The sequence below is a fragment of the Podarcis liolepis genome (genome assembly GCF_965112155.1).
Source record: "Podarcis liolepis genome assembly, chromosome: 7".
Lineage (NCBI taxonomy): Eukaryota > Metazoa > Chordata > Lepidosauria > Squamata > Lacertidae > Podarcis > Podarcis liolepis.
In genome coordinates, this window is record NC_139561.1 from 84,334,880 (window position 1) to 84,353,955 (window position 19,076).

Here is a 19,076-nt window from a genome sequence, read left to right on the forward strand (position 1 = left end):
CTCTTATTCGTAGTGTATCTTTTTCTAGAAAAGAAAAATAGCGCTGTGAGTTTCTAACACTGGTTTGAAGTATCCAGCCGATACCCTTGCTTAATCCTGCCTGTGTGCGATAGCTTAAGACATTTTGGCGTCTTGAGGCAGCAAACATAACATGCCAAACAGTTTGCCGCTCTGAAACGGTCCCTCCCAAATCTGCTGCCCTGATGTGAATATGGCCATTATGTGGCGCAGGCCCCATCCCTCTTTTAGATTGCCCTAAAACTGGGTCACCTTAACTCTTCCCACCCCCCTCCACCTTTAGTCTGCAATGTGTGCCATGCTGTTCTTGTGGTTCGGCTGTAGCCAGACACTCTCCATCTGGCCTGTCGCTGCTTATGGTCTGTTGTGGGGGGCAGAGAAAGAAGTGTCATGTCCGCTGCTGGGCATGTCGGTGGTGGTGGGGAGCGAGTGGCCGTGGCGGCAGGTGAAGCTTATAAAAATGGGTATTTTAGCATTTGCGGGCAGCAGATGCGAACTGTTGAGTTGCACTTCGTTCCTGCCAGTATATTATTAAGGAAACACACAAAGCGTTCCGGTCAAATCCTTTCATAAACAATAACGTGAAGCACACCTAAGCTAAGCATTAGTTTGAGCCATAATGGTTATGAGCTGGAAGTCCCCGGTTGAAATCTCAGCCTGGCCATGAACTCTCTCTGGGTAACCTTAGGGAAGCTGCCATTTCTGGTCCTTGGTGTCCGCCCCCCCCCACTCCCTCCCCACTGCAATATGGGGATGATAGGTCAGTATTATCTACAGGCTTATTGTGAGGATTATGGAGATAATAATATATGCAAAGTGCTTTGAGCAATGTAAATACTAAGTGCTTCTATTATTACTGCGAATGCAGCCTGGGTCTCTCTTCCCTAGCCTCCCTGGAATAGCTCATCTCACTCTTTTGAGACAAAAGGTTGTGCTGAGTAATTCAAGGGTAGCCAGTTTTATGGGATTAATTTTAGTTTGGGAGAGCTGTGTGCCTCGAAAGGGAATAAGCAGGGCTGTGTTGATCCCATGTCACCTGCCAGAGCTAGGTTTTGCTACCTGATGATGAACTTGGTATTCTTTACTCTGCTTCATTATTTTTTTTTTAAAGTTTCTAGTCCCTGTGGCTGTGGTGTGTGTGTGTGTGTGTGTGTGTGCTGAGTTTCGAAAGTGTGTGAACGCCGTCTGGTGGAATCTACTTGCCACTTGTGTTGGGAAGGTCTGGGCGATGTATCAATAGGTTGTCCAAAAACCTGTTTGAAATCCGTATCGTAGTATCAGTTTCCTAATTTTTCGATCCGGCAATGTATTGCGAATCATGATGTACGTGTGCGTGCTATGTAAAAATCACAATGTGGGGAAAACCGTGAAGTCAGCAAATGCTTCTACATAGCTCCATCCTTATTTCAGGCATTGTGATATATCAGTATATTGTGATGTTTAGCTGGTGATATGTCGCGATGTTGCAAACCAGATATCGCCCAGCCCTACGGTTGGGACATTTCGTGATTTTGTGTGGTACGTGTGTGTTTACAGGGATTCAAAGCCTTGTACAGTGGTACCTTGATACTCGAATGGCTTGGCTCCCGAACAAATCAGCTCCCAAATGCTGCAAACCCAGAAGTAAGTGTTCCGGTTTGCAAACATTTTTCGGAAGCTGAACGTCTGACACACTTCCGCTTGAGTGCAGGAAGCTCCTGCAGCTGATTGGAAGCTATGCCTTGGTTTTTGAATGGTTTCCGGAATCGAACGGACTCCCGGTACGGATTAAGTTTGAGAACCAAGGTACTACTGTATAGCTCTTTCGCTCCAGAAGCAGAATCAAAACATGAACAGCAAAATGCAGACTTCATTTGGTTGTGCATGGCTTTCGGTGAGAAGAGCGCTGGAGTTAGGTCTTTTGCAACAGGTGCTCTTGAGGCAGATGTTTAGCTTTTTGGGTGAATTAGTGCAAAGTTCACATTCATACACATCTGTGCAGCACTCCCGGGGTGCAGAGGGCTGAAGCACACATTGCAACCTTAAGGGTCTGTAAGTTTGCTTATATTTCTCTCTCTCTCTCTGGTGACTGCATCCTGGGGGAAGCATCCATTTTCGCCATTTAGCCAGTGAGTGCATTGAACAAAATGGGCGCAGGAGTGTGTGTTAAATGGAGCATGTCTCGATTTGCTATTGTAACCCGGGCAGCCCAAATGCTGGTGCTAAGAGTCCCCTCTCTGCGTGCATCTGCGGCTTGCTTGGCCTGCGTGTGGCGTTCGAGTGTGCTTCACCCTCCAGGGGCAGAGTGTGGCAGCACTTTGCAAACTGCACACTCTCCTCCTTTTACTTATTCATGGCCTGCCCGTCGGAAGAGATCCTCGTCTGCCGAGTGGTGCTTGGACAGCCTGGGATTCTCAAAAGGTTCCTGCTAACCTGAATCTGACAGTCAGTGATTCAGCAGCGCTGCTTCGGCGCAGAGAACAGAAGCAACCCCCTTTTTGCTAGTTTTGCAGTGGTTTAGAGTTGTCCCTTCTTGCAGAAGCATCCTTTCTCCATGCTTAATCCCCGTTTTGCATCCTTCCTGGAGCCGCGATGGGGAGCCACCAACTCTCCATTGGTCAAGGATTGCAGAAGTTGTAATCAACCAGGTCCGAAGGGACGCAGCTTCCTGACCCCTGGTCTGCAGTGTTCCTGGTTTTTTGAACCTGCATCGGAGCAGTGTATTGTGGGATGATTCCATTTTGTCCAATCATGGATGTGCGTTGAGGCACTGTGGTGCAGCCACACAAGTTTGGGCCTTACAGCTGGGCTGTATATACACGGTCAAAGTGTTCCACTCCCAATAATAATAATAATAATAATAATAATAATAATAATAGTTAATTATTTACACCCCACCCATCTGGCTGGGTTTCCCCAGCCACTCTGGGCAGCTTACAACAGTATACAGTGGTACCTTGGGTTACATACGCTTCAGGTTACATACGCTTCAGGTTACACACTCCGCTAACCCAGAAATAGTACCTCGGGTTAAGAACTTTGCTTCAGGATGAGAACAGAAATTGTGCTCCGGCAGCACGGCGGCAGCGGGAGGCCCCATTAGCTAAAGTGGTGCTTCAGGTTAAGAACAGTTTGAGGTTAAGAACGCACCTCCGGAACGAATTAAGTACTTAACCCGAGGTACCACTGTATTAAAATACAATAGTCCGTCAAACAGTAAAAGCTTCCCTAACCTTCCCTGTTAGTGAATTATTTGTGACCCCATCAGCAGAGCCAAGGGTGGTGGTCTTGTCATCAGGGCAGGCCAGGACCTCTATACACACTGCCCAGACTTTCGCCCCAGGGAGTCACTCCAGTGCTACTAATGCAGCTATTTGTCTTCACCCTCGGAGGTGCACTCCATTGTCTGTTGAGGCAGACAGATGCCAGCAAGATTACAAATTGGGATTTTTATGAACGTTCCTTGGAAATGTTCAGTGGGTGGGAGGGGACAGATCTGTTCAAGTTTTTTAAATCTTCCCAACCACATGCACGCCGCCAGATGTTGTTGCTCTTAATTTGATTTATATACCACTCCTTAGCCCAAGATATTAACATTAAAAACATAATTTGCATAGTATGATAATAAAATGCAATACAACAACCGGGGTGGGGTGGGGTGGGGTGGACCATACCAACAGTCATAGATTGTTTAATGGCCAAAGTCCCGGGTAAATAGGAATGTTTTTGCCTGGTGCCTAAAGATGTAGTGATGGCGCCAGTCGAGCCTCTCTGGGGAGAGAATTCCACAAATAGGAAGCCACCACAGAAAAGGCCCCGTTCCCATACATGGCAGGATCTAGAGCAGGGGTAGGGTAGGCAACCTAAGGCCTGTGGGCCGGATGCGGCCCAATTGCCTTCTCAATACGGCCCATGGACGGTCCAGGAATCAGTGTGTTTTTACATGAGTAGAATGTGTCAAATGCTAGAACATTAGCAGTGGCAAAGTTTTTATCAGTGGTTGCAAGAACCAATGATCCCTATATTCCGAACAAAATGCTTGTTTAACCTGGAGGTAGGCTGTATGAATTGTGTATTGCTTTGTAACGATTTGTTGGGTCTCTGGACCGTAATAAAGATTGTTCTTGTTGTGTGATTTTATTTAAAATGCATCTCTGGGTTATTTGTGGGGCATAGGAATTCGTTGATTTTTTCCACCAAAATAAAGTCCAGTCCACCACACGGTCTGAGGGACGGTGGACCGGCCCACGGCTGAAAAAGGTTGCTGACCCCTGATCTGGAGGGTCACAGCTTCACCATCCCGGCCTTAAATGTTGTATATAGCAGCAGGAATATTGTATGTGTTTACATACTGTTGTCAAACTTCTTTTAGCTCCTTATTTATTTATTTTTAACCTCCCTGGCTGTGTTGGGAAAAGTTTGAGAGACTTTTTTTTTAAAAAAAAATCGCTATCCCATCCTTCCTCCGCCAGGAGCCGGGCTGCTGCTTAATAAATTAGCCTCTTGGAGACTTGAGCAACCCCGTTCTAAAGGGAGGATGGGACAGGATTCTTGGCAAGGTTAGGATATTTCCACTCCTGGAAAGAACAACGGTGCTTTTAAGAGTGTTTGTTGCGATTATCTCTTCAGTGTCTAATGCTTGTAGTGATGTTATCAGCACAGTTCCGTCCTCCCTCCTCCTCTCTTTATAACATTAATTTTCAGGTAAAGGAATCTGTGCGTTTGGCATGCAGACCTAGACTGTTGTGAAATGAACCTCTGTTTTGACAAAGTAATAATCATAAATGAATAAAAATAAAAATGTGCACCCCACCACCGAGACCATTCCATTGTAACTATCCGACCTCCCAAAATTTCAACACCTCTTGCGATGGTTTGACCCCTTTCCGTTTTAACAGTACAAATTCTACAAACACCTTCCATATCTCCTCAAAATAATTTCTCCTGCGTATTCCCCATCTTACCTTAACGGCGCATGTTAAATTATCGTTAATAGCTTATATGCCACACCTCTTTATACCATTCTTCCATTTTATATTCACCTTGCCGTTTCCACTTCCTAGCTATCATAATTCGTGCAGCTGTCAATAAATTTGTGATCAAGTCCTTCGTAGCCTGCAAACCTTCCACCCCATCGTAGATTGATACTAACGCTACCTCTGGACTTGCGTCAGGAAATGAGACTTTTTGAGTGCGAAGAACTCTCAAGCTGGTGAAAATGTTGGCACATTTCCTGCACATGTGGGCCCAGTGCGTGTGGTTCTGCCAGAGGTAGCTGCTGCAGCACCACCTTGTTCTGGAAGGGTGAGTCAAGTCCGCCCAACTTGTCTGGCTTTCCATTGCAACCCCATGATTAAGAGGTGGCTATCAGATATTACTCACAGATTTTTTTATGCGGTGCGCAAAGTGCTTTTGGGTTGGTTGGGTGGATGTGGCAGCTGTTTGGCGCGGGCCTCTGTCACATGGGCCTGAGACGCTGAGCCATGCTCTGGCATGCCTTGCCCTGGCATTGAATGTGGCTGTTCCTGTGGCCACATAATGACCAGAGGCGATATTCAGTGGTACCTCGGGTTACATACGCTTCAGGTTACATACACTTCAAGTTACAGACTCTGCTAACCCAGAAATAGTACCTTGGGTTAAGAACTTTGCTTCAGGATGAGAACAGAAATCGTGCAGCAGCGGCACAGCGGCAGCAAGAGGCCCCATTAGCTAAAGTGGTGCTTCAGGTTACGAACAGTTTCAGGTTAAGAACGGACCTCCGGAACGAATTAAGTACTTAACCCGAGGTAACACTGTAATGGCAATACTTTCAGCCTGGAACAGATCCTCCATGCCCCTTTGAGCCTTTAGCCTCCCCTGATGATGAGGACAAACCTGGAGTTAGTGTCAGAAGTAGGAATCACGTGTCAGTGAAGTTTAACTCTTTATTCAGAGAAACCAAAACATCACAGGCCTAGAGCTCTTCTCAGGAGGTCTCGCCCCTATGAGGCAGTTGCGAGGACTGAAGGTCCTTGAATTCCTAAGTCTCCAAGGTTCACCCACCAAGCAATCTGAGACTGTGTCTGTGTGCCACAAATCCCTCCTCTGCTCTTTTCACTTCTCTGTGTGTTCTGCGAGACCAGAGGAAGGGGAGCTGGTCACAGCAGGAGGGGGAGACTCCCTGGATTCTCCAGCAGTCGGCCTCATCTCTGTCTCCTGCCTCCCCTCCTCTCCAGCTGGGGCTGATGGGAGTTGTAGTCCAAAACGCAAGGAGGGCATCAGGCTGGGATAGACTACTTGAGACAGATTGCAGAATCCAGATTTTCTTGGAGCAGAATTTTTTTGTTCTGTTTTGCTGTATCTTTTTAAAAAAGCAATTATACCCCACTGATGGGGGTTGCAGTCCAAAAAAAACCAGAAGGGCACCACGTTGAGAGAAGCTGGTCGAAAGTACAGTCATACCTCGGGTTACACACGCTTCAGGTTGTGTTTTTTCGGGTTACGGACTGCCGAATCCCGGAAGTACCGGAACAGGTTACTTCCAGGTTTCAGCGGTCGCGCATGCGTAGAAGCGTCAAATCGCAACCTGCGTGTGCGCAAACGTGCTGCTGCGGGTTGCGGATGCTGTGGGTTGCGAATGTGCATCTCGCATGGATCACGTTCGCAACCAGAGTGTCCACTGTATACGAACCAGCAAAACTTGGAATTTTCCCTTGCGTAATTTTGCTTTGTGGAAAGGGGAAAGGAACTAAAATCCAATTCCTCTCCCCCAAAATTATGCACAGTCCCACTCCCTTCTGAGGCTTTTGCACAGGCACGACCTACATGCTCCCAGGCTCTGTCTTGCAGCCGTGAGGCCTCTTTTATCACTTCAAACTAAGGCTTGAAATCCTTGGAGCTGAATCCTGCACCTGATACCACATTTGCTCTTTTTCTCCCTCTCTTTGCCGCCGAGCTCCGCTTGTTCTGCATTATGCAGCAGTATTTCACTGTAGGCAGAACCACAAGCCAGTCTGCAGATGCCGGAGCTTCTCCTCCATCTGTTTGCCGATCAGCTTGCTGCTCCCCCTTCCCGGGGACTGCCTGAAATCTGCATCACCGCTTCTCCTTCCCCTCTAGATAATGACAGGAAGGCGTTGGGCTTCCTTTATTGCATTGTCAATTTTCACATGCTTTCCAGATGGCAAGGAAACCCCCGGTTCGAATCTCACCCCGGTTCGAATCTCGTCTCTGCTAGTCACTCACCAAGGAGGCGTTAGGCGAGGCTCTCAGCCTGAGTTGCTACTCTCTGCAGCAGAGGGAATATGGTGCAAAGACTGGGAAACCTGTGAGTCTACAGAGTTGCTGGACTCCCAGCTCCCATCATTCCTCACCGTGGGCCATGCTGGCAGGTGCTGATGGGATTGGGACTATGGTTACCAGATTTTTTTCAGTGAATCCGGGGACACTTTTTTTTTAAAGCTGAGTAGCAACAGGGAGTCAGTAGTGGGGATGGTGAGGCAAAAGACCCTGGGCCCAAGCACACATGCATATTGTATAAAGGTGCAAAGCCCTTCATTCGCACCCTGCAAAACATAAATGTGCAGTTTTTTTAAAAAACTGGGCAACGGCGCACCATGTGCCGATGACTCCCAAGCCTTCCCCGATCTCCTTCCCCTTTCCCCTTTGTTTTGACAGATCAGGGGAGGCTTGGAAGTCACGGGCGGGCGGCCGTTGCCCAGGAGGGGCCAGCCTGGTAGTGCAGTTGGCTCTGGCTGGCTTCAGGAGCTGCTCACTGCCGTGGCACAGGAAAAATGGTGGGTGCCACGGCAGAGAGCAGCCAGCAGCTCCTAAAGCCAGCCAGAAGCAACTGCGCTAACAGACTGGTTCTGGACTGCTGCGGCTGCCACGGCCACGTTTCCCGAGAACAGATTTGCAAATCTGGGGATGGAATTTTTCCGGGGACAGAATTGCAAATCGCGTACTGTTCCCAGGAACCGGGGATGTCTGGTAACCCTAAGTTGGACTCCAGCAATATCTAGTTCCCCATCCCTGCCTAACAAAGCTGTAACTAGACAATGCAATGCGAGCAGACACTTTAAACATTTGAAAGGTATGCAAGCCAGGTTATCTGTGTCCAGATAGGGGTGTAGCTGGGCATCTGGATGGCCACTTGGGCTTCCAGTGACAGAACTGGATCCAAGAGAAACCCACCCTGCTCCAAGCTGCAAACGTGATCCTTTGGGGACGGGGAATTGCAGCTCCTTCCACAGCTGGCCGGACACACTTTATCTGAGTTCAAGAGCCTCTCACCAACAGAATTTCTGTCTCATATGCACTGGGCTTCAGCTTCTTTAGTTCTCATTCGTTACCATGATATTATTTACCGTATTTTTTGCACCATAACACTCACTTTTTTCCTCCTAGAAAGTAAGGGGAAATGTCTGTGCGTGTTATGGAGCGAATGCCTGCGGGTGGCGGGGGGGATCTGCTGCAGTCGTGAGCAGAGGATCCATGGTTCCCCTTCCTTTCCTCCTCTGTGGTTACGAAGCATGGATCCACATGGATCCTCAGGATTTTTGCATTGGGCTACTCCAAACTCACTGTCAGATCACATGTCTGTGGCCACAGCATGAACCACAAAAATCATATATCCACTATTTTGTTTAGAATATTTTTTCCTTGTTTTTTTCCTCTAAAAACTATGTGCGTGTTATGGTCTGGTGCGTGTTATAGAGTGAAAAATACGGTATTTTATTTCTATACCGCCCTATACCTGAAGGTCTCATGGATTGGCAGGAGGCCAGAGAGCGGTGGGAGGCACCAGCTAGGGAACCCCCAAGGGTAGAAGGCTCAGAGCCCGGGTGGTGGTGGTGGTGGGACGACGCTGAGTGGTCAGAGGGAGAAGACTGGGAGGAGGTGGTGTCGGAAGCTGAAGAGGTAACAGGGTTTAGTGAGCAGGAAGAGTCTGTGGCAGAGAGCAGTCCAGAATTAGAGGCAGATGAGGAGGCTGGAAAGGAGTAGGGGCCAAGAGGCATAGATGAGTCCTGCTGCTGCAACCAGCTCCCTTCCCCACTGGTCTCCCAGAACCCAAAGAGGTGTGAAGAGGGAGGAGCAAAGAGACTATCAAGGCAAGGGGATGTTCGCTAGCCTGCTTTAAAACCGTGGCTGGGCCCGTTACTTAACTAGCCGTTTCCCTTCTTTCAGCTGCCATCACCCAGAGGGTGAAAGTCCTGGATGAGGTCACGGGCTACCTGGGGCAGGAAGTCACCCTGCCGTGCACCTTTGCGCCGACGGGCAACGAGATCAAGGTCAGCCAGGTCACCTGGATGCAGGAAGCCGCGGGCAGGAAGCAGAATGTGGCCGTCTTCCACCCGGACCACGAGCCCAGCTACCCGTTGGAGACGGAGCGCGGGCGGATGCGCTTCAAGACCCGGACCCTGGAGGACGCTACGCTGATCATCGGCCCCCTGCGCATGGCCGACGAGGGCACCTACTTCTGCGAGTTCGCTACATACCCCTCGGGCAACGAAGGCGGCATCACCAACCTGGTCATACTGGGTAAGGGCAAACCCATCTGCAGAAAGGCGAATGTGGGACCCCCTGTTACGAACCTCGCTTGGTGAGGCTGCAGACCCCTGCAGCTGATCAGGCTACCCTGGGGTGAGAGAGAGCACATCCCACCGGGGAGCTTCCATGCCTGTTTAAGCTGGAGGTGGAGAGCCTGTGATCCTTGGGGTGCTGTTGGACTCCAACTCCCATCAGCCACAGCCAACAAGGGTCAGCAGTGAGGGATGATGGGAGTTGCAGTCCGGCAACATTGGGGCGGCCACAGATTCCCCACCCTTGGCAAACAGCCCAATTCTACGCTGCCCTGGATATTTTCAACGGGAAGATGGTATAAAAATGTCTTAAATGGTAGAAAGAACTTAAACTCATCTTACTTAGCATCTACGGTCGTACCTTGGTTCGCGAACGACTTGCGAGTCGAACGTTTGGGCTCCCGAACGCCACAAACCCGGAAATGAGTGTTCTGGTTTGTGAATGTTCTTTGGAACCTGAACGTCCGCGGCTTCCGATTGGCTGCAGAAACTTCCTGCAGCCAACTGAAGCTTCCTGCAGCCAATCGGAAGCTGTGCCTTGGTTTCTGAACGTTTTGGAAGCCAAATGGACTTCTGGAACGGATTCCGTTTGACTTCCGAGGTACGACTGTATACGGGATGTTTGGTGAGTTCAGAGTTTGCAATGGGCTGCTTCCTTCTGCATGCCTTTCCCCCTGTAAGGAAGTTTAGTCCTGGATAGGGGTCAATCAGCGAGCTTTGTGACCTAAGCAGGGCCCAGAGCCTCCCCCTTCGTTAGGCTCCTAGCCCAACCCTCTAACCACCAAACTGAAGAATATTCTGGGTGATGTTGTGCAGGGTGCTGGTTAGGCCTGTGGAGTCGTGCTCCCCCCCCCCCTCGATCTGTCCTTCCCAGAACTGGGAAGTAGGACTCTGGCTCATTCTGCCTGTTATTTTTGGAGATGCAAATTGCCTGCATCTGGCAGTATTCTGACCGGGGGGGGGGGGGGAATCTGCACATGTTTAAATTGCTTCCTCGGGGCCATTTCTGAACCGAGCCTCTTAAACGCTTTCCCCGGCTCGCGCGCCCCTGTGTTGCGAGGTAGCGCCGTGTCCCGATTCCTCGAATTAATTATGGGCAATTCGTTGTAATGTTCCGCAACCAGGGAGCGTAATAACAGCGGTAATAAGTCCCTACCTAATAGGCTGCTTTGCAGCAGGGAGAAAAAACAAACAAACCCAAAAGGGCTTTGGGCAACGGAGACCCAACAGGGCTTCGTGCTCAAATTACTGCAGTTTTCTTGCATGGCTCAGCAATAAAGTCGCTGGACTGTCATTTAGGACTCTCTTTGCCTTTAATCTGAGCATGGACGGACCTCCTGGGGGTGGGGGATTCCCACTCCCCCCCATCTTTTCTACCTTGAGGTCTCATTAGATTGAGAGCTCCTTGGATGACCTATCTCTGAGGGGTTTTTCCTTTTAAAAAGCAAGGGCTGTGTGTTCTGTGATTTCTGCAGCAGCGCAGTGTGGAGCTGGGTGACAAATCCTGCTTACAAAAGCTCTTGGTTTGCATTTTTAAAAGACCGGGGTGGGGTGGGGGCACCGTTTTTGTAGATGCTGCAGCCTCAAAATCTACGTGGAGGCATAAAGCTGACGGTGGTTCGAGGTGGCAGAATACAGTGGTACCTCAGGTTATAGAAGCTTCAGGTTACAGACTCCGCTAACCCAGAAATAGTACCTCAGGTTAAGAACTTTTTGCTTTAGGATGAGAACAGAAATCGTGTGGCGGCGGTAGCGGGAGGCCCTATTAGCTAAAGTGGCACCTCAGGCTAAGAATGGACCTCCAGAATGAACTACCGCATTTTTCGCTCTATAAGACGCACCGCATTTTTCGCTCTATAAGACGCACCAGACCATAAGACACACCTAGTTTTTGGAGGAGGAAAACAAGAAAAAAAATATATCCTGAATCTCAGAAGCCAGAACAACAAGAGGGATCACTGCGCAGTGAAAGCAGCGATCCCTCTTGCTGTTCTGTCTTCTGGGATAGCTGCGCAGCCTGCATTCACTCCATAAGACCCACACACATTTCCCCTTACTTTTTAGGAGGGAAAAAGTGAGTCTTATAGAGCAAAAAATACGGTAAGTTCTTAACTGGAGGTACCACTGTAATGGGATATTTTTTGGAGGGGGGGGTTGTGGGGGCTTTATTGCCTTGCCCCTCCTCGTGAGCAGCAAGACCAGAATAAGTTACACCAATTAGAGTGCTGAACTGTATATACAGTCATACCTCGGAAGTTGAATGGAATCCGTTCCGGAAGTACATTTCGACTTCCAAAATGTTCGGAAACCAAAGCATGGCAGGAAGCTGCAGCCAACCGGAAGTCATGGAAGCCCCATTGGATGTTCAGCTTCCAAAAATAGTTTGCAAACCAGAACACTCACTTCCAGGTTTGCGGCGTTCGGGAGCCAAAACATCCGAGAACTCGGCTGTTCGACTTCCAAGGTACGACTGCATAAAGGCATCATAATTCTAATGTTCTAGTGCAGGAATCTGCACAGCTATAAACCAGGCATGCATGCTTTCTGCCTGGAGCACTGAAGAGTCCATTAAAAAAAAAAAAAAAGCCTTTAAAGATTACAGAGATTCTAGCCCCTGTGATGATGGGGAAACCTTGGAAATTTGCGCCAATCAGGCCATGGGTAGATCTGCATAACTTTCCCCGCTCGCACAGATTTCTCCTTCTTCTTTACCGGAAGAAGAGAAACAGCTTGAAAGTGTTGCAGTGGAGTAGCTGGTGAACACTGAGGAAATGACCCTCAATTGCAGGGAATCTACAGGTAGCGGCAGTTCTTCCGATGCAATAGCTAAGGTTCGAAATGTGGCCGGAACGGAGCTTTCATGTTTACTCGATGCAAATAGGCCTTAATAGAGGGCACGCTTTTGAACTGAGCAAAGGGTGATGAGAGCCAGCAACAGCAGCTCCTCCCCTTGATCTGCGCCAATCAGGACGTGGGAAAAGACTCTTTCAAATCCCTTTCTCCCGTATGAATAGCAGAAGCCTTGACAGAGCCGTCCTATTATTAGGCAGTTCATTGCGTTTCCAGGCACAGGCAAAGGGCGCTTCAATTCTGTCTCCCTTGCATGCAACCAGGCGTCTAGATAGAGAACAATTAGCTTCGGAGTCACTCCTTTTATTAACCCTGTTTACTGCACTACGCCAGTTCGTACAGTCAAATCAACAGGGAGAGCTTTTATTTTTTTATCATTTTTATTGTGTTACCATTGTCTACCACTATTGTCTACACTCTGAGATCACCCAGTGAGCTTCAGGGCTGAGTGGGGATTCGAACCCTTCTCTCCCAGGTCCTAGTCCATCACTCTAACCATTACGTCACCGTTTTCTTCGGCTGCGGGGGGAAGGAGTGCATGTTTCAACCTTCCTTAACTGGGGAGAACCCCCTTTCCCCCCCCCCAAAAAAAAACCCCAGTTGGCGGAGAAGATTTGATCCTTGACACGCTAGCTTTCTACGTGGAGGGTAGTTTTTTCCGCCACCAGGGAGTTTCAAGCACATGCACTCAGCTTTCTTTCTCCCCGCAATTCAAAAGTGGCACAGTCCAGCCCTCCGCTCTGTTTCACCCCAAACCTCTGCCTCTCTTCCAGCCAAGCCCACAAACACGGCCGAAGCCCAGGAGGTCAAGGTTAGCAACCTCGAACTCCCTGTGGCTGTCTGCATCTCCGACCGGGGGAAGCCCCCGGCCCGCATCACGTGGCAGTCGGGGCTGAACGGCAACGCCACCGTCTCGGAGGTGACCAACGCGGACGGCACGGTCACCGTCACCAGCTACTACCGCATGGTGCCCACCAAGGAAGCCAACGGGCAGCGCATCACCTGCATTGTGGAGCACAAGACGCAACCGCAGCCAGAAGCTCTTCCAGTGGTGCTTTCGATATTGTGTGAGTGGTGTGGCCTGTCTTTGGGGTTGGAGGTGGCTAGGGTCTCGAGGTGGGCTCCTGCGGAGGAAAATGCTCAGAGAGCCCAGGAGACGTTGACTGTGCAACCCCCCCCCCCTTTCATTTAAAGGCTGTTCTTTCCCCCCTTTCATCAAGACCCCTGGGAACTGCAGTTTAAGGGGGCCGGGAATTGTAGCTCTTGTGAGGAGTAACTGAGGAGATTTCACCCCTCCCATACCCAAGAATCTCCTGATGATCTCCTGATGGTCTCTGCTGACTCTCCAGAGAGGAGGAGGCGTGTCCTGCCTATCTACTTATTCTGCCCAGCAACATATCTCTGTGTGTGAGAGAGAGTCAGTCAGTCAGTGTATCGGAGAAAGTGAGAGTGTTGGAGATCCTAGAGATAAGATTGCTGCTAAGTGCAGCTGCAGACTCTCAGTGTAGCATTGATTTATGCTTAGAATATTCAGCTCTGTATATAGTTTTGTATCATAGTTGTAGTTACAGAATAAAAGGAAGATATTCTACAGAGCTGCTCTCCGAGTGGTTTATACTCTGCAAGACTCTGCAAAACTCTGCTGCGCAACGACTGTATTATTGAGACAGTGAATCCGGTGCTCTCAGCTCTAAGCTGTGAGTCCACAGCACCGTGACCTGTTCCTGTGGGGAAAGGAGGTCTCTGGCGGTGCTACCCAGCTCACCTAGCCCAGTCGGGGTTGAGGTGCATGAGTCCAGTTGGTGCACTGGCTCTAGGGCGATGCTGACAGTAACCTGTGGTTCCCAGGGTTCTTTTTTCTGGAGGGGGTGCAGAATGTGCTTTAAATGTTTGGTGTGTACACAGCCTTCGCTTCTCTGCTCTTATTTCCTGGCCCTGGGAAAACTTACAATCCTATACTTTTAGTCAGGCATAGGCAAACTCAGCCCTCCAGATGTTTGGGGACTACAACTCCCATCATCCCTAGCTAACAGGACCAGTGGTCAGGGATCATGGGAATTGTAGTCCCAAACATCTGGAGGGCCGGAGTTGGCCTATGCCTGCTTTGAGTGGCCTGGGATGTGGAAGGGAAGGTGAATGAGGATTGGTCTTTGAATGCTGGTTTGAACAATCTTGGAAATTATTTTTGTTATTATTCGCTACCACCCTGAGAGTGGGGGGGTGGAATGGGGAGCAGTTGAAGTTAGGCATTGCTTTGCAAGCTGTGGGAAACTAGGATGCCTGGGTTCCATCACTAGCTTTGGGTAGCGGAGTGGCGCCTAGTGGTTGGAGCACAAGTTTGGAGGCACGTTGAAGGGGGTAGGGGAATGATACCTGGAGGGTGTGTTTTGTATCCCACCTTTTCTCCCCAAGCTGCCCAGAGCTGCAAACCCGCAGACGATGAAACCATTTAAAACGCCCAAAGGCAATTCTGATGCAGGAGTAGGTTGGGAAAGAGCTATAGCTAATAAAAGGCTCTTCGGGAGGTGAAAAAACTGAGAAAAGGACCTGGGGAGATAGCAGATGCTGTTTCAGGCAGAGCTTGTGGGGATATTCGCAGGAAGGCAATGTTGGCTGGGAGAGAAAGAAGAAGCAGGGATTTGTGCGTCTTCTCAGTGCCTGCCACCAAGAAAGACAGGAGTATCCTATCTGGTTTCTCCTTGCAGATCCTCCTGAGGTCACCATAGAGGGATATGACGACAACTGGTATTTGAGCCGCAATGAGGCCATGCTCAAATGCACCGCCAAGGGGAACCCTCCGCCCACCGAGTTCATCTGGAGCACGTGAGTCCGACACCTCTTTCTTTCTCTCTTCCCTCCCACCATCAGCCAGTAAACACGCCCCCCCCCTCGAGTGTGCCCTTCTGCGGAGGCATTCACCTGAAGCCGGCCAATTAGGACTTCTGCACTTTGATGAGCTTTGAAGTGCATCCCTGCACTTTCTCAGGAGTGGTGCTGATGAAAGGCTTTTCCATGTGCCGCAGTTCCTGATTTGAAGAGGGAAGATCTGCACTGTGTGACCTTACATTCTCTCGGCACTGTTTGGGACGTTCAGAATTTGAAAGTCTGCCTGGGAGGGTCATCTCAGCTCCCCAGATGTTTTGAGCCCCACCCAGCACAACCACCAGCAGGTGGGGTGTGTGTGTGTGTGTGTGTGTGTGTGCAAGGAGTTGTGATCCAAAGCACCTGGCTGGAGAAGCCTTCTTTAGAAGATGCCCAGTGAATGTTGGCTTCCCGCCCTCCCCCCAGGCTTCACTTCTGTGTCCACGAGAACTAGAAACTTGCCGCCTTTTGTTTTTCAATGCAAGCTGTTCCTGGCAATGACATCTACAGTGGTTCCTTGGTTCTCAAACTTAATCCGTTCTGGAAGTCCATTCCAAAACCAAAGCGTTCCAAAACCAAGGCGCGCTTTCCCATAGAAAGTAATGCAAAATGGATTAATCCGTTCCAGACTTTTGAAAACAACCCCTAAAACAGCAATTTAACATGAATTTTACTCTCTAATGAGACCATTGATGCATGCAATGAAAGCAATAAACAATGCACTGCAGTCACACTGTCAGTCAATCAGTAGCTGAACTGGGTTCCACGCAGTCACGAAAACGAAACAGAAAGAGCCGCAAAAACAAAAACGCAAAATAAATGGCAAAAACAGATAGACCTCAGTGTAACACTCAAAACGGAAGCCTGGCACTCAAAATGGAAGCGTAAAACTCAAAACGGAGCACGTTTGGTTTCCAAAATAAGTTTGCAAACCGGAACACTTACTTCCAGGTTTGCAGTGTTAGGGTTCCATGATGTTTGAGTACCAAGGCATTTGAGAATCAAGGTACCATTGTATTTTATGATAGGCCTGAATAGCTTGTGACCCACTAAGCAAAACGCAGCCACGAATGGAAGCCTATTGTTGGCCTTGAGAGACAATGGAGTGCGCCTCCGGGGGTGAAGTCTAACTGCTGCATTTGCAGTAGCAAAGTGACCTCCCCGGGGTGCAAGACTGGGCAGCGTGTATGGGGGTCCTGGGCTGCCTAGATGACAAGACCCCACTCTTGCCCTTTTTGATGTGGTCCAAAGGAAGGCAGAGCAATACAGTGGTACCTCAGGTTAAGTACTTAATTCGTTCCGGAGGTCCGTTCTTAACCTGAAACTATACTTAACCTGAAGCACCACTTTAGATAATGGGGCCTCCTGCTGCTGCCGTGCTGCAGGAGCACAATTTCTGTTCTTATCCTGAAGCAAAGTTCTTAACCTGAAGCACTATTTCTGGGTTAGCGACGTCTGTAACCTGAAGCGTATGTAACCCGAGGTACCACAGTACATTTGGCATTGGCTTGGGTGTAAGAGTTCCGGAAGGAGGCGTGCAAGGCGCCATCCTACCATCTTAGGAACTCCACTCCAGATTTGTGTAGGGTTTACTCCTCAGCCGGAGGTTTAGGATCAGAGTTTTCCTTCTTCTAGATGAGCTTACCTTCCCAGGTTGACCAGCCCCATCTGCCCCTAGGAATATTATTATTATTATTATTAATTTGAAAAACCACCAGGGGTTTTCTGCCTGCCTCGGGCTGCAAGAAGACAAAAACATTTTCAAAATGTGTGGGATTGGTGGCTTTCTTTCAGTTCAGTGGGTTGAACGTTGCACAGTCTGCTCCAAGGAACTCGTAGGCTGTGTTAAGCCTCTTCCTCCAGCCTGTGGGAGACGGCTTCCCCTTTCGGCACAGAATGAGGCTGAGCCGGTTCTTCTGGCTCGCCAAAGGAAAAACAATCCTCCCCAGATGACTCTGGCTATGGGCAGGGGAGGGCCAGGAAAACAGGGCTCCCGAGTTCTGCCTGACCTTCTGTAGAGCACCTTGGGACGAGGGGATCAAAGCAGAGAAGCGTTGCAAAGAGGAGGGAGCTTACGTTTGTGGTTTAGTCCAGAGCAGTACACATGGCATGGCATGCATTGGAAAAAAGGGTATCCTGTTTGTACTGATAAGATACTATAAACAGTGAGTGCCAAATTAAGCTCAAAGTGGCACCAGGAAAAAGTTCACTCATGTGTTGCTACTCCATGTCTTCAGCTTACATGCATATAAAATGATATAAACCTTTATAGCAGGGATGAGGCGCCTGCGGTATTATCGACGTTTTTGTACTCCCATCAGCCCCAGGGCAGTCCAGCCATTGGTCAAGGCTGATGGGAGTTGTAGTCCAGCAATATCTGGGGCTCTGCAGGGTCCTCATCTATCTTCTCTGGGATGATTTCCTATTTAAGTTTCATTGGTATGGCCCTTTTTCTCCTTCCCTGTACCATTCATTCAGACTGTCCCAGACTGGTTTCTCTGCCTTGGGTCTCCAGCTGCTGTTGGACTAAAACTCCCATCATCCTAGACCACTGGTTCTGCTAGCTAGGGTTGATGGGAGTTGTAGTCCAACAACAGCCGGAGACCCAAGGTTAAGAAACACTTATCGTAGATTCCGGCGTATTAGGCGACTGGGCGTATAAGATGACACTGCCAATTTTGTGGGGGTCGTCTTATACGCTTTGGCAGCTTCGCTGGGCAGTGGGTGGCAGGCTCCACGCCGGGAGGAAGCTGTCCAGTGATGCTAAGCCGGCTTCGCTGGGTGGCTTCCTCCTGGCACAAAGCGGAGCGCGCCGCCCATTGCTGCTGCGGTGGCAGCTTCCGAAGCAGCAGTGGGCAGTGGGTTCCGTGCTGGGAGGAAGCCGCCCAGCGAAGCCAGCTTAGCATCACTGGGCAGCTTTGCCAGGCAGCTTCCTCCTGGCACAGAGCGGAGCCCACCACACACTGAAGCCATACCCCGACTTTTTAACCTCTTTTCCAGGGTTAAAAAGTCATCTTATACGCCGGAATCTATGGTATGTATAGTATGAAATTTGTAGCATTCTCTTCTTTCTTTTTTAAAAAAGAAAAGTTTCTGATTGTCGTGGCTTGTGGAGAAAAGCTCACACAGCAGCAGAATACATTTATTATCATTATCATTATAATTTATTAAATTTGTATACTGTTGTATACGCGCAGGTGTCTTGCATCCTTCAATTCAAAAGACACGGCATGTGTAATGGGTTCTTACAAGGGACTATTGGAGTCTCCCAGATTCTGTTTCCTAGCTAAGTCTTCTCTCTCTCTCTCTCTCTCTCTCTCTCTCTCTCTCTCTCTCGCTCCCATTTAGGGCCAATGGGCCTCTCCCAAAGACTGTGGAGGTCCAGGGCGACATACTCTTAGTGCGCAACGTGGATGCTTCAGTGAACACCACTTTCAGATGCCAGGCCACCAATCGCGTGGGACAGGTTTCGACAGATCAACCCGTCTATGTCCGAGGTGAGTATCGTGGGGAGTCGATGGTCTTGAGTGTGTGTGGAGCTTTTGGGTGAAAGGACTTGGATCTGGTGGCCTGGTGTTTTGTACATATGGGGAATCTTGCTGCCTTTTTTAAAAAAAAAACCCCAAACAAAAAGCAAAACAGCTTTGGGGGCCAGCTGTTTATATACAATATGTGCTTCTCTGGGCTGAGAGCTGAAACTCTTTGGAACTTGATTACTGGGCTGCACCATGTTCAGTTTGAGATGGAGGATGTGATATTTAGAGTGCTTCTGTCCCCCCCCCTCCCACCCCCAATCCTTGTATA

General features: G+C 49.3%; 1 protein-coding gene across 3 annotated transcripts in view; it reads left to right on the forward strand.

The window, feature by feature from the left end:
* NECTIN2 (nectin cell adhesion molecule 2) overlaps nucleotides 1–19,076 on the forward strand; it is a 98,569-nt gene that overhangs the window by 39,832 nt on the left and 39,661 nt on the right. For all 3 annotated transcript variants that reach the window (XM_083515914.1, XM_083515916.1, XM_083515915.1), the window contains exons 2-5: nucleotides 9,166–9,519; nucleotides 13,184–13,477; nucleotides 15,116–15,233; nucleotides 18,621–18,769. In XM_083515914.1, the coding sequence (XP_083372040.1) occupies nucleotides 9,166–9,519; nucleotides 13,184–13,477; nucleotides 15,116–15,233; nucleotides 18,621–18,769 (915 nt within the window). The remainder of the gene's footprint in view (nucleotides 1–9,165; nucleotides 9,520–13,183; nucleotides 13,478–15,115; nucleotides 15,234–18,620; nucleotides 18,770–19,076) is intronic.